Source organism: Asterias rubens, chromosome 17 (assembly GCF_902459465.1).
Source record: "Asterias rubens chromosome 17, eAstRub1.3, whole genome shotgun sequence".
NCBI classification, from domain to species: domain Eukaryota; kingdom Metazoa; phylum Echinodermata; class Asteroidea; order Forcipulatida; family Asteriidae; genus Asterias; species Asterias rubens.
In genome coordinates, this window is record NC_047078.1 from 12329296 (window position 1) to 12345094 (window position 15799).

Below are 15799 nucleotides of genomic sequence, written 5' to 3' on the forward strand. Positions count from 1 at the left end.
TCAAAATTAACATTTTACTTACATTTGCTGACAAACTTAAATGTATGATATTGTACACGATTGTCGCAACCCATGCATCAACATTTACCTTTAAAGACAGTGGACACTATTGGTAATTGTCAAAGACTAGTCTTCACAGTTGGTGTATCTCAACATACGCATAAAATAACAAACCTGTGAAAATTTGAGCTCAATCGGTCGTCGAATTTGCGAGATAATAATGAAAGAAGAAAAAAAAACTCTTGTCACACGAATTTGTGTGCTTTCTGACGCTTGATTTCGAGACCTCAAATTCTAAACTTGAGGTCTTGAAATCAAATTCGTGGAAAATTACCTCTTTCTCGAAAACTATGTCACTTCAGAGGGAGTCGTTTCTCACAATGTTTTATACCATCCATCTCTCCCCATTACTTGTAATCAAGAAAGGTTTTATGATGATAAATATTTTGAGTAATTACCAATAGTGTCCACTGCCTTTAAGCATTTAATGTACCGTGCACACAATGTGCAGAAGCTACATCGGTAACATCCATTAGCAATCTACAACAGCAATCTACAGTACTTGTGCACAAGGCATTTTCGCCTCACCGCAAAGCTGTACACAATCACAGCTATTGGCATAAAAAAACATATGTTCCATGCACAACTCATACCCACAGGGTTACGGTAATTGGGTTATCAAGTCTCCACTGAGAACTGTACTGTGATAAGTCCTTTTCATACTACAGCAATTTTAGCAGGGGTTCCTTGTTTAATTTAAGCATGGTTTTGAAATTGTTCAGGTTGCACTTTGTGTGAATGGACAACTATATTTGGACTGACCATGTGCCTAGTGAAATGTTCTCAAATTTGCCAACCTTTGAGGACATAGTATAAACATTATTGTGCTTTGACACGAGAAGCACTTGGTAAAACTTCGTAACCATGCTCAAATGAAGCGAGGGACCCGCGCTTTATTGCTGTCGTGTGAAAAGGTCTTTTTAGTGTAATGAAGCTAACCATGGAGCAATAACCTAGATTGCTCCATGACCTAACCCAACCAATCACATTCATGTGAGTGAGCATGGTGAGTATCACTGTTTACAAGGAGGAAAGTGCGCACACTATACATGTACAATCTACACACATTGTATTACACAGTGAATGTATTGCACATGTGCATTACCATACAATACAGTGGCAAGTCACATGCCAGTGCATGTGGGTAGCACATGACTAGATGGCAATGCATGTGTAGTCGTAAACCATAACAACACCAGGACAAAATTTCATTCAGAAATGGTTCTCAAAAAATTGATCTGCTAAGCAATTATTGGGCGGGGCATTAGCCACAATTCTTTTATGATAATACACCTATGTGCTTGAAATAAACAGGGCTTGCATGAAATTTACATTCAAGTATCAAGTAGACCTTTATGGTTTGCGGTAACACCATGTAATGACTATCTCCAATGAGTTGGGGTGGTTCTGAAAAGAACCGTTGGTTTCAACTCGACGTTTGCTCAGTATGCTCTGATCATCTTCTGGAGAAAGCTGGACTCTTCTTCTCCAGATAACGATCAGAGCGTACTGATTGAAACGTCGAGTTGAAACCAACGGTTCTTTTCAGAACCACCCCAACTTATTAGAGATAGTCATTACATGGTGTTACCGCAAACCTTTCTAAATCGTATTTCCACCATGCAAAGTTTCAAATCCTACTTAGGCCTTTGTAGTTAGGCATATGTGAAAAAGTGTGTATTAAAAAAATACTTAAATTTCCTTTGCAAAATTTTAGGTAGGGGTATTGAAAAATTGTTCAGTTTGTAAAAATGTTGATAAACGTGAATAGCCCCTAATATCTTTGTGAAGAAAAACAAGTTGACAATGGATGTGTGATATTAAGTGAAATGCGCCCTGACCACCCCCAAAAAAAATCTTGATACAGAAATTGAAAAGCTGAAAAATTGTTTCAATGCCTTTCTACACGTATAGTTTACACAAACCACAGGTGTTTTGCTTTTCACCATTTTATAGCTGCATGTAATTTACCCTCTCAGTGTACTCCCAGAATATTGAACACATTAACTGCCACATATTCCGCAAGGCTTCCGATATTTCTTCTTAAAGTCAAAATAATACTAATGCCCAACGATGGAATTTCGTGATGCCAATCTTTAGTTACCTCACTGTGCATTCAACACTCACAACAGCTGCTTCACGCAGCTAATTAAAGCTACAATCATTCAAAAATCAAGAAGACGACGAAAAAAATCAAAGGAAAAAAAACCCTTACACTGCGAACATGTCTTGATAATACGCAGCTCTCTATGACCTTTACAATTCATTTATGCACTAGGGATTCATTCAACAATGAAGTGTCACAAACACTCCAGGAGATTATGGGGTATTCCTACGCATTTTGCCCCAACGGTTAAACATGCCGATGCAACCAAGCCATCCACCATCCATTCACTAAAACTCATTCATAAGTTTGGATGTAACTAAACACACAATACACCCTCTGACATTTCACTGGTAAATTGATGCCAATGGTAATAGGTATCGTAACTTTACAGGAATTGCTGTTGATTTCACCTCTTCCTAAATTATGATTAATCTTAGGACTTGGGACGAGATAAGTTCCATATCCATAAATGTTAGGACCCATTGAACCCAATACCAGCACTTCATTGAATCAGCTAGTGGACACGTTTGGTTATTGTCAAAGACCAGTATTCACACTTTGTGTATCCCAACATATGGGTAAAATAACAAACCTGTGAAAATTTTGACTCGAGTGATCATCAAAGTTGCAAGAGAGTAATGAAAGAAAAAACACCCTTGTTGCACAAATTTGTCAGCTTTCAGATGCCGAATAAAAGCCTTCAGGCAATTTCACGAAACTCTAGGATTAATCCTAACTCGAGTTAAGACAAGGATGGGTTCAATGCGTCCTACGTATTTGGATACAAAACTTAACCCGTCCTAAGTCCTCAGATTAATCTGAAGTTAGGAAGAGTTTGGTGAAATCGACGGCTGAAGTCTTTAATTGTTTGAGTGAGAAATTATCTTTGTCTCAAAACTACCATTACTTCAGAGGGAGCTATTTCTAACAATATTGCTTGCCATAAAACCTACTTGGCAACGAGCAATAGAGCCATTGCTCGTTACCAAGTACATGTAGGTTTTAGTGCTTAACATTATTTTGATTTAATTACAAATAATGTCCAGTGCCTTTAACTTACCTACATGTACATGTACATGTACTTCAACAATAAATTGATGACAATGGTACAATGTATAGTGACTTTAACTAATCATGGAATTAGGGTACAGGTTTTGGGAGACGCTAACGGGCAGATGTTCTACCGTCTAAAGCTACGATTACTACAGCCGAGCATCGTATCTTGCCGGCAATAACAACCACAGCGTCTCTGATATTCACAGTGTTTTCCATTATAAATCATCTGCTTCTGTGAGTCTTTAAAGGCACTGGACACTATTGGCAACTACTCAAAATATTTGTTAATATAAAAACAGACTTGGTAATGAGCAATGGAGAGCTGTTGATAGTATATAACATTGTGAGAAACGGCTCCCTCTGAAGTAACATAGTTTTTGAAAAAGAGGTAATTTCTCATTCAAATAAGCCTTTTTTTTATTATGCATCTGAAAGCACACAAAGTAATGCAAGGGTGTTTTTCTTTCTTTCATTATTCTCTTGCAACAGCGATGACCAATTTTAGCAAACATTTTCACAGATTTGTTATTTTATATGCATTGGGATACACCACATGAGAACACTGGAATACTAATATTAACAAAACGTGCCCAGTACCTTTAAGAGGCACAAAGTGGAGGAAGACACCGCTCTCGACCCCTAGTCAGCGATATCACCTTAGGCTATCAGACTCGTAATCCATCCTATGGGCATCAGATAATTCCGTTTCTACTAAACCCACGGGTAGTGGAAACATCGCCGCGGCATCTCTAGGATTGACTTGGGATTAACAGGCACGACAAGTGAGGCAGACAGAGAATACAGATCGCCAAATCAAAAATTCCTTTATTTGTCAGGTTTTTTTTTCTTCTAATGTGTGGTTCTCTTTCCTTTTTAATTTGTGTGTATCCATGCCTTAATTAATCCACATCAACTGCCTTTGCTGTGGTAGGCTGTTGTACCAATTTAAATTGTTCTCATACACTCTTACCAGAGGAAAATTGCAGTAAACTCAACCATGACCAAACAAGATGTGTTAGCACTGTATACTCAATACTTTCCCCGAGTTCTGTGAACAAAATCACAGGCATAAACTCAGGTGGGATCCGAACCCACCTTTGCAATTCTAGAGCAGTTATATTATACCAACTTGACCACCGAGATTGCCCGGTAGCTAGAGGCAGCTCGACGGTTTTAGCAGCGGCAACCGCAATGATTTAATAGGGGATGTTAAATTTGCATCAGGGATAAAGAATATAAATTTTGGTTTTAACCTTACAACGTAATTTTGGTTTGAATTGTAGTTATAAACCATTGAAGCGGTTTCCATTATCAGGGAGACTTCCAAAATTTCACCATAACATGGAAAGCCAGGCAGTTGCTAATAAAACTTGCAATATACCAGCTTGTAATTGTAACAAACATTTTCTAATAAATCTTGATGGTTGATTTTACCAGTGGATGAATAGTTGATATGGAAGGACATCTTTACTTTTACATGACATGAAAAGAAGAAAAAACTGTGACTTTTTCATCGTGACCAGCTGTCACCTCACCAATGCTGTGACGTCACTTGTCAACAGTTGTGTCAGTGCATTCTTATGTTCTATATTGTCTGTAATCAAAACAATGACACTGGACCCACTGTGATGAAATAGCATGGTTGGCACGGAATGCATGGTATGTCAATGTAAGGGTAGTTAGCCTTTCAAATACAAGTCAATGGGTGGGCAAGCTACATCTGAACCTGTCACAGGTACACACATTCATTGTTCAGCGTACAGTGTATGCCTGGCTTGATTATCAAGTTCTTGGAGGTAACAAATGGATTGTAAATACTGGAAGTCGTTTTGGCGACCCCAACCAGAAACATTGGTCATCGGTTGCGCGTTTTCGTGTGTTCGGTTGAGCGCAGTGACGATGCGGTTCAGACCAACCAGTAACCAACTTGTTGACTCGGTTGGGCTTTGCTAGGGTCGTAATAATAATAATATTAATGCACATTTGTAGTGCGCCATATCTGTCAGAAAGACACTCCTGGCGCATAGAAAAATACTCTGCTAATGACGGTACTTAAAGCGTCATCGACTGCCATATTTGATGACATACATGTACAATAGCAAAGTGCACGTGTGTACGTGCTCCGCACATTTCATCAAAGATGTGCAATCCATCTACATGTATGGAGGCAGTTGCCTTCTTGCCCCCTGGTCACCGCTGGATGGCCCCTTGATAATAATAACCAGTCATAAATACCCCAGACAGTTTCGCTATTCCTACTAACTGGTGGAGAGCGCGTTACTTGAGAGAGTTTAAACGGTTGATAAAGACACCGCTGAAGCTGTTTAAGACCGGCTGGCTTCATGTGTTTGGCAGCATGCTAATGTACGCCAATTTATATTACGCAGAACGCAATTCATAGCTATTAAAAACAGCGCGTAATATGTGTGTACACGCGCGAATACACACTGACCGACGTGCACAAAACATTTTTACCAAATTTTGTGAAAATTTGCAAACTTCGAAAATTTGCAAAAGAAACAGTGTCACATTGTTTATTTTGTGAAATTATTTTGCTTGTTAACATATAAAGGGCATTTATGAATGGGAATAAAAGAGCAGTGACTCGCTTTCCTTGCTTTCAGAAAATTATAACAAATCATTGAATCTCGAGTTACCAGGGTTTGTTTTGCATTTGTTTATCAACTATTTTAGTCCAAGTGTGTTGATTAGATGTGCAGGTATTGCCTAGATTAGTTTCAAAAGCTTTTTTGTTTGCTTAATTAAATTTAATAATTTGTTACATACAGCTACAGGCATGTAAATGTTTGTTTTTGTTTTTGAAAGGGCAGGGGCAGCAAGGTCTTTTTCGCCTTGGTAAAGGGTAATGATCTAAAGGGAACATTTCTACTGTCGTGTATTTCAAGGGCACCAAGGCAATGACCAGGGGCATGGGGGCAATCACATTTGTTGCTTCCGTAAAGTATCAGGCCTGCATAAAGATCTAATTGTACCAACTGAGAACCAACTTACTGATTTTATACACAAAGGTTGCTGGCAGATTTGTTGTCCTGCCCCTTTCTACCCAAATCACTGACCCATGTTGAAACACCCCTCTGGGTGTGTGGAATGGCCCATCTTGGGATATTACATCATCATGTAAAGTCCCAAGCTGGGCCATTCCACACACCCTGGAGGGATGTATCAACATGGGTCAGTGTTTTGGGTAGAAGGGGGAAGGACACACCTAGTGTATCCAACTTAATCAAGAGTAGAATAATCGAATATCAACTGAAAGAAATATTAGATTATTATGAAATAAATGATTGCTGGTGATTGATGTTTGACTCCAGCAATTGACACATTTTTATAATAATATTTAAAATAGCAGAGACCTGCTAATCACAAACACAGGTAGCGTTATTAACTGTAATACACAAGGACAATGTACATGTAGATCTACATAACGCTAAGAACACTATACAGGTGCTATACACTACGACCAACGTTCACATTGCTACACATCAAGTCTATGTAACTTATGCAACAGCAGGCACCTCAATGGTGATCACATTACTACTGCATCTACATTACTCTACCTCCAAAACCTGACAAAAAGGTAAACATATAACACAGGTATGGAACCAGTGACATTTTAATCATTTGCTAGGTTAAGAAGGGAACCTGTCACCATGAAACCCATGTTAGGAGTTCGGGGAAAGGTACCATTTATGGAGGGGGGGAGGGTGGTGATGTACAAGTTTGTTACCAAATGCTACATGCAGAAAATAGTACAGAGCATAACAATTCAAAGGAGGCAAGGGTACATACATCATACATTATTAGGTGCAAAATGAAAATGGAATGAACCGGAAGGGGAGGGGGGGGTATCTTGTTGCCATTCTGCAAGGAGGGCAAGACTGTGTAACCAGGAAAAGTGCATTTGGAGAGAGATGCATTGTTAGTCATGTAAACAGTGCTTACCATCAGACAGCCACGGATAATGCAATGGATGTGCAAATAATAATGTGCAGGAAAGTGCAAAACAATAACCTGATACAAAATCTCCCCCCCCCCCCACTCTCCAGCCAAAAGTGAAGATCTATGGGATCACAATCTCATCTACTTCATTGCAACATGCATACAGTGCTATTTTGACATTTGTTTACACTGATAAAAGTCAGCAGGCCGGACCTTCACAGAGGCAACAAAGGTCATTGCCCCCATGCCCCTGGTCATTGCTTTGGTGCCCTTGACACGTTACAGCAGAAACTTACAATTTGCTCATAGGATGCCCTTTACATTACCATTAAGACAATGCCTCGGTGCCCTTGCCATTTCAGACAACAAAGCATACAGGCCCGAGTCAGCACTGATAATGGCATGAAAATGAGAGTCAAGCCAGTTACATGTAAACGTTCCAAACTGCCTGTATGGCAAGTGCCATACTGACCTGTGAGTGTGAATGTTTTTTAATTAATGCTTTTCGGGAATATTTCTCAGAAAAAATATGGTTGACAGTTTCACACTCGCATTGCTCTTCCCCGACAACCTCCAAGAAAAAAATTGGAATATATTTACAAATAAATAATCATACATGATGACACAGAAATCTACATGTACATGTAGCGCTAGCCGTAGCTGTAGCCACTAAGTCAGACACAGCCTAAGCCAGTGGCAAAGATGAAGCTGTCGTTTTTGAAAGTCATCCTACATGAACGTAGATCCATTCCACAGAATGTCAACTGGGGCCTTTCTCAAACCTCCGCTTGGGCTCCTACTCCAAGCTCTGCTTATGTTCAAACCCCCGCATGCAAAAAACACGCTGCTCCAAAAACAGGCCTGAAGGCCCATCCATACTCACTGTGGTTCAACTGCGTGCGCAGACCCCAGCGAGCAAAGAGAAAGTCCAAGCCAAGGTTTGAGAAATGCCCCTGGTCACCAAATGTAGTCTGGTGCATGTCTCCCTTCAGGTCCTATTGATAAGAAATCTTCACTACACCCTTCTAAGTACTACACTACGACAGAAGACGGACAAACTGTGAACACCCTGTACAAGATGTGCGTGGGATGAAGCATTAGTAACTACTACTTTATAGAATTGTTAGCTCTATAGCTATACCACATACAATTATCCACGGTACAGTGCAGTGATCACAACATAAATCTGTGCAGTGCCACATGACCTGTGTTCGGTTAAAAAGCTACAGCGGTTAAACTACGGGTGTAAATAAAAAATAGAATGCAATATTACAACAGCCAGTGGCAAAAAAATAAATAAAAAAGCGAATGAAAATAACCAGCACCAAATGCAGAACAGAAAAAAAAAACGAACCACAGCATGACGTGTATTGTTTGGTTGTTTAGTAATACGAACCTACGGAACGTCGGTTATGAGCCAAGTGCATGGATGCCATGGCGTGTCTCTCATTAATTCGTGATGAGAGAAAGAACAGATAGAGAGGGAGACAAAGGCTGCTTGTGGCCTTCCCTTTAAAATAGTGTTAACTCAACTCCAGGCTGGTATGTGTTATTACTGGCTCGTCAAGCTGTTTGGGAAGGGAAGAAAAATGCGTGCCGATGCTATTTAGCAGGTCATTAAGCAAAATGAGGTGGGTGACAAGTGAGATTAAAAAGCAGTACAAATAATGGTAATGTGTCCCTAACCCCCACCCTACCCCTCCCCACCCTACTTGGGTGACCAAGGAAGGGGTGTAGATATATATCCCAACCCCTGCCCCTTACTCTACTACGAAGGGCAAACCCTACATTGAAAACATAATCCAACAGGATTGCATATTGACCACCATCTTTTCAAAGGAAAAGTGCATGCGTGTACACGCTGCGAATGACCTCAGCCAATGCAAGCCTCAAATACCCACGGCACCCACAGCAATTGCCGTGGTGCCCTGCGCTTTTTGCTACCGTGCTTTGCGCAAGGTTCCTGTACAAATCTACAATTTCCTAATAGAATTACCCCTTACCAGAGGAAAATTGCTTTGGCCCTTCAAGAGTCAAAGATCAAGATCTGCAATGATTGCCTTTCACGCATGCACATTTCATTTCAAGATGGCGGCCAACTCAAGGGGGTCTATTAATTAATTACAGTCGGAACTCGTCTGATTTTTGTCTCCAGATGTTTACCTATAGAGATTATTTCATAAAATAAAACGAACAAAAATTAACAAACCTGTATACTGTATTGCTTTTAAAAAAGACAGACAGGAGAAAGATCAGTCAACAAATTACAAGTTATAACTTTTGTTTCCCCTTCTCACATTAAAAATCTTCAGAACCGTGAAACTTCACTATGCTTCACCCCCCCAACATCATCAACATTCTAGACTTTTCCAAAATCATCCAGAGTCATCCTGTTTAAAAGAGATAACTTTGAGAAAATTCAAACTCTCATAAAAGCAACATCTGGCAACGCTCTGTTGTTTCTGATACAAGAAGAGTGTGGGTTCGAGTCCTGGTCATGACACTTGTGTCCTTAAAGCATACTGTAGTGTACTTTACCTGCTTGATTTGTCCTTCAGATTGGACATTAAGCGTCTTGTTTGCGTGTTTGTTTTGTCTTTTTTACCTTTTGCGCGTGTGTGTTTGGTTTTTTGTTTGTGTGTTTTTAATGTGTTTGTTTGTCTGGTGGAGTGTTTGTTTGTCTGGTGGAGTGTTTTGTTTGTTTGTTTGTTTGTTTGTTTGTTTGTATGTTCGTTCGTTCGTTCGTTCGTTTGTTTGTTGGGGTGTTTGATTGGTTGTTTGTTCGTTTGTTTGTTTGTTGGGGTGTTTGTTGTGGTGTCTGTTGGCGGGGGTGGGTATGTTTGTCGGGCTGCTGTTGGGTTTGTTAGTTAAGTGTGCTTGTTAAATATTTATTGTTTTTGTTTTATCTAATTTTAGTTCTCATGACGTCTCTTTTGACTTTGCTCTTAATTTTTAAATTTTTCTTGTGTATAAATTTTCTCTCTGCTTTTTAAAATGTTTATATAATAATGTAAATCTGTATTTTAATTCAGTCTCAGGACTGCGACAAGCAGATGTTTTTACAATAAACCAGTAATAATAATAATAATAATAAGCTTGGGCGATATCGATTTATTTTGTTCACGATATATCGCCGACAATACATCGCGATATTCGATATAATCGCGATTAATGAAATTTGACATCATCAGTCTTCAAACTCCAAGTGAAAGTTGTAGAAGAGACAGTCCTAGCATAAGAGAGGTGTTCTAATGACCCATTCTTCTGGTTTTACTCCAATCCTATGGGGTGCAAGATGTCTCAGCTAGCAAATACATCGCGATATTTAATCGATATCGCGATATATCGCGATTATCGCGATATAATATCGATATTTCGATTAAAACCAAATCCATCCAATATCGAAATTGTTTCCAAATTAATATCGCAATATTCGATAATATCGTGATATCGCCCAAGCTTATTAAGCCATAGGTCATGTGTATTGGGATAAGTGCGCGGTAAAGAACCCAAAACACTTATCGAACAGGTTAACCCTAGTGTTTCTAGTTCACATAGCAAGCTGTCTTGTTTTAATACAAGTTTCCTCAGGCTTGTGAGCTACAGTGATTGAGTTCACAAGAGGAATCTTTGGTTCCATTACCGGAAATATAATTATAATGATTGGAGAAGATTTCGCATGGATGGTTTGATGTTACATGTACATGTACATTAATGTCTGCAATGTTTCATTTGGCAAAAGGTTTATGTACAATGTTAGTGTGTAACTGTAGTAGCATGATGCATAGCAAAGCAATGCGTTGGGTGTCAGGTCAGGGCCAAATTTCTTGTTGTCAAACAATTCTGTTTAGAAATTTTATGCTAGCAAAAAATAAGCAGAATACCAGTCAGGAATGGTGCAGGAAACATGGTACTTTGGCTGAGCACCTAATAATCTAGCAAGCAAAATGTTGCATACATGTACATGTAGCGCTATGTTTCAAGCTCTTTGAAATTTCAAGCTCTTTGAAATATCCTGGCCATTATAAACTGTAAGTGAAGCTGTGAGAAAAGAGAAACGCTAGTTACGTAGGCAGGCCTGATATTTAACGAAGGCAACTAAGGCGATTGCCTCCATGCCCCCTTACTTGTCATTGCCTCGGTGCCCTTGAAATGATAATTGGTATGTAGCAGAAATTTCCATGATCATACATGTAGGAGGGTGCCCTTTACAAAGGAGAACATGCTTTGATGCACTTGCTCTTTCAAAAACGAAGCATACATGAGCCCACAGTGTCCTACTTGTATTGTCAATGCAAAATTTGTATTGTAAGGTCACCCTTCCTTATCCTTCTACACTAGCCATTCACCCAATGCAAAGCAATGCCCAGCTTACAATGTTATGATCTTGCTTGCTAGAGTAAGCAGTGGTGGTTATGAATAAGCAGTGTTGATCTTTTTGGCCTTTAAGGCTTGCCCTTAAAAACACTAGCTGGCAAGCATTGTCTCGTAAACAACTACTGTGGGCTAGTAAACACCACTACTGAAAGTCAAGAAGGCTAGGAGGCCTGCTGTATTCTTCGTTTTTTTAATTTAAGGGCATGGGCATCAAGGGTAGCCTATGAGGAAATTGTTAAGGGCACCAAGGGGGCATTTCAAGGGCACCAAGGGGGCATTTCAAGGGCACCAAGGGGGCATGGAGGTACTCGCCTTTGTTGCCTCCATGAAGTATCAGGCCTAGCCTAGGAAAATTGGCATCATCAAAGATAATACACATACTGGGAAACTACTCAATTCATTAATACTGTATGTCATTCTAATTACACTGTTTAAACATCGACGGATCTCATTTGTGAATGTACTTTTATTATGTGGAGCATCCCTGTTCATTCCTACCATTTTTGACCTTTTGAACTTTAAAGGATCTATTTGAACATGTACTGCGACTTCCACTCCAACTCCAGAAGGAAATCTGCATTTCTACTCTTCCAAATTGCTACCCTGATGGAAGATCAGGGTAGAATACTTGAGAGGTGATTCCACCTGACATGAAGTTATTTTTGACAAACTAAAAAATGTATAAAATGTATTGTGTGTACATGTTTGGATTATAAATTTGTAGGATCAATGTAGGATCCATACATTTTATACTGGGGATGAATTGTGTATTACCCATTACACTGCCATAGATGTAGTGTTATACCACTTATGTTTACTCTCCTGTAATGTAAACACAAGGCTAGGTACTTCTCCAAGACTTGAAAATATCCACAGGCATACTAAAACCGTGGGTGAGATTCGAACCCAAGACCTCTTGATTTTTACAGGACTCTGGGAAAGTACTCGGTAAACAATGCTTTTGAAAACACAACATGTACAAGGGGCACCAAGGCAATGAAAGGGCTGGAATTTGGGATCAATTCTACAAGATCACAGGACATGTACATGTAGCTCAACAATGTTATCAGACCAGAAAGACCAGAATCAAAACGACTGAGTAAGAACAGTAAGGTATCATTATCCAATCAATGCAAATTAAAAATGTATAACCCGCCAGACTTATCTGGTCAGGGTTTTACTGGTCAGACAATCAAATCATTCTTGATCGGGCATCGGTCTAGCGTAAGACTTGAGCCCTTTATGACCAGACCAATGAAGGCAATTGCTTTCGTGAGTGTCCAGTGAACAATTTATTTTGTATAGCCATGGAGCAATGAGCTAGTTTATTGCTCAATTGTAGAGCATAGCCAAATGTAATTTGCATTCCGTGTGCACAAAACAAAATCATGGTTCAGACTAAAATATCTATAGATGTAAAAATGTGGAAGAAAATTGTTCCCTACTGTGTACACACAACTCTGTACAAACATGACACAAATTTTACAAAATGTGATAGCAGAGTCAAATAAGCCATCACATCCCATCAAAACACAATAACACAACAAGGTCATGAAAGGTTCAGCAGTACAACAATGGAGCCAAAGGACAATGGAAATAGTCTGGTCACCGATTTACCTTCATTGGTTACCACTCAAACAAAACCTGAACAAGACTATTGTTTGTGGTTGGTAGTGTTGAATGTGAATGAGGTAAGGTGTAAGACTATTAAGATCACAGACAAACAAACTTGCATCACCAGGCAAACAGAATTAACATGCGCCACTCAAAGTCAATTTTTGACATGCCTTCAAGGATTGCTGACAACTTGTTTACAGCAACTGTTCATGGTTTAAGGCAAATGTAGTGACGTCACAAACTAATGTGCAATTCTGCGTCATGTCTTCTAAGGTCAGCAAAACTGATCATTTAAAACTGATCACAGATCATTTGACTGATATTAATTATTATTTCTGGTTGTGAAAGCAAGGATGCCTGATTGAACTTAAGTGAACTTATTCACTGTAGGCCATACATACATCTCGCAAGCCAGAGGAAACCTTTAAACAAGGGTGCTTGATGCAAGTTACATGTAACAAGAACCGGAAACACTGCTGACCTGTATGCTTCGTTTTGGAAAGGGCAAGGGCACCAAGACATTTTCTTCTTGAATATGAGGAAATTGTCAATTTATACTCAAGCATTTCAAGGGCACCAAGGCAATGATCAGGGGGCATGAAGGCAATCACCTTCCTAGCCTCCGTGCACTGTGGTTTACCCAGGCTTCTCTCCCACGACTATGTTCTGGGTTATTTTACATGCAACCAATAGGGCTTCATGACCTATCCATAAGACACAGCAATTATGAGTGTCAAGCTCAAGGACTGGGACTTGAACCCACTCTCTGCTGATTACAACACCAGGGCTTGAGTTCAGTTCTCATAACAGCTAGGTCATGACAGAACATGCCAGTTGTAAGCAGTCAATCACGAAATTTTAAAATGTAAATTGTAAAATGATCCTCCTTGACCACCAAGATTTAACACGGCTAATAAACAAATCTTCATTTTAATATTACATGTAATTACCACAATCTTGTGTAAGTTCAATGTACATGTATGTAGTTCATGTACACTGTATTCTGACACATGAATTTATTTCTTTTGAAAATTCACTGAACTGTAAGAGGAAGTTTGGAAATTAAAGAAAGGGCCAACCCCGGTTCATACTTCCATGAGAATGCGAACACTAAGCGATTGTTGACCTCACAAATACGCAACAAATAATTCGCATCAGTTGAAATGAGCTCAACTACTGCAAAACAATTGAGCTGCAAAAACGGCTCTGTAAGTCAACAATTTATTCGCAATCGCATTCGCAGGCAGTATGAACCAGGCTTTAAAGATTGTTTTTTATCAATTAACTTGTAAGCTGATTGATAGGAAAACAGCAACAAATAAATCCACAGTACTTTCACAAAACGTTGATTTTGCATCGATTAGTGAGATGGTACCTACATACTGTCCACACAGTACTGCAAGCATTGATTTCATAATTGAAAGGGTAAAGGGATTTTCTACATGTAATCTTAGAAGGCACGTAAGTTAACAATCACTACACAATTTCCAATTCACTTGCAGTACAAATACATGTAATGTCACAGTGTGTCAAAAGATTACATCCCTGTCGCTGGTCACACAGGGTTCTACTTTTTTTTCAAAACTGTGGGCATTCTTGACTATAAAATTGTTTTGAAGTAAGGCCGAAGCACACTGAGTTTGAAACAAGGTCTCTATAATATTTTCTACGTTCATGTACATTGTACTTGGAGTTTACATGTGTATACATGTAGGTTTAACTTCCAACTGTGATGTCATGTCAGTGTTCTGTCACTCCATTATTTTGAATAAATGGCTAGATTCTTTGAACAGAATCACGCCACTGGCGGGAACTAATGGAGCGCTTATGGAGCGCTTGAAGAATAATTGTATAGCATGATGTAACAGGTAGAGGTTAACATTGAGATACATTGTAATGCCCTCGGTGTTCGCAGCATTTGTTGGATACGAATGGCGCGCAACTTGAGCATAATCCTATACATGTACTTGTATAGCATGATGTAACAGGTAGAGGTTAACATTGAGATACATTGTAATGCCCTCGGTGTTCGCAGCATTTGTTGGATACGAATGGCGCGCACCTTGAGCATAATCCTATACATGTACTTGTATAGCATGATGTAACAGGTAGAGGTTAACATTGAGATACATTGTAATGCCCTCGGTGTTCGCAGCATTTGTTGGATACGAATGGCGCGCAACTTGAGCATAATCCTATACATGTACTTGTATAGCATGATGTAACAGGTAGAGGTTAACATTGAGATACATTGTAATGCCCTCGGTGTTCGCAGCATTTGTTGGATACGAATGGCGCGCAACTTGAGCATAATCCTATACATGTACTTGTATAGCATGATGTAACAGGTAGAGGTTAACATTGAGATACATTGTAATGCCCTCGGTGTTCGCAGCATTTGTTGGATACGAATGGCGCGCAACTTGAGCATAATCCTATACATGTACTTGTATAGCATGATGTAACAGGTAGAGGTTAACATTGAGATACATTGTAATGCCCTCGGTGATCGCAGCATTTGTTGGATACGAATGGCGCGCACCTTGAGCATAATCCTATACATGTACTTAAAAGCCTTACTGTGCAATCTGGAAAATTTTGTATGGTTTTCTCTTGATGATA

At 39.4% G+C, this 15799-nt stretch overlaps 1 protein-coding gene across 2 annotated transcripts in view; it reads right to left on the reverse strand.

The window, feature by feature from the left end:
- Positions 1-15799, reverse strand: part of LOC117301274 (glycogen synthase kinase-3 beta-like) — a 34382-nt gene that overhangs the window by 15372 nt on the left and 3211 nt on the right. The window contains exon 1 of one of the 2 annotated variants that reach the window (XM_033785157.1): positions 8580-8745. The exons of the other annotated variant lie outside the window; for it this stretch is intronic. Coding sequence (XP_033641048.1) covers positions 8580-8619 — 40 coding nt within the window. The 5' untranslated portion in view covers positions 8620-8745. Of the gene's footprint in view, positions 1-8579; positions 8746-15799 lie in introns of those variants that run through there. 2 annotated transcript variants of the gene reach the window in all.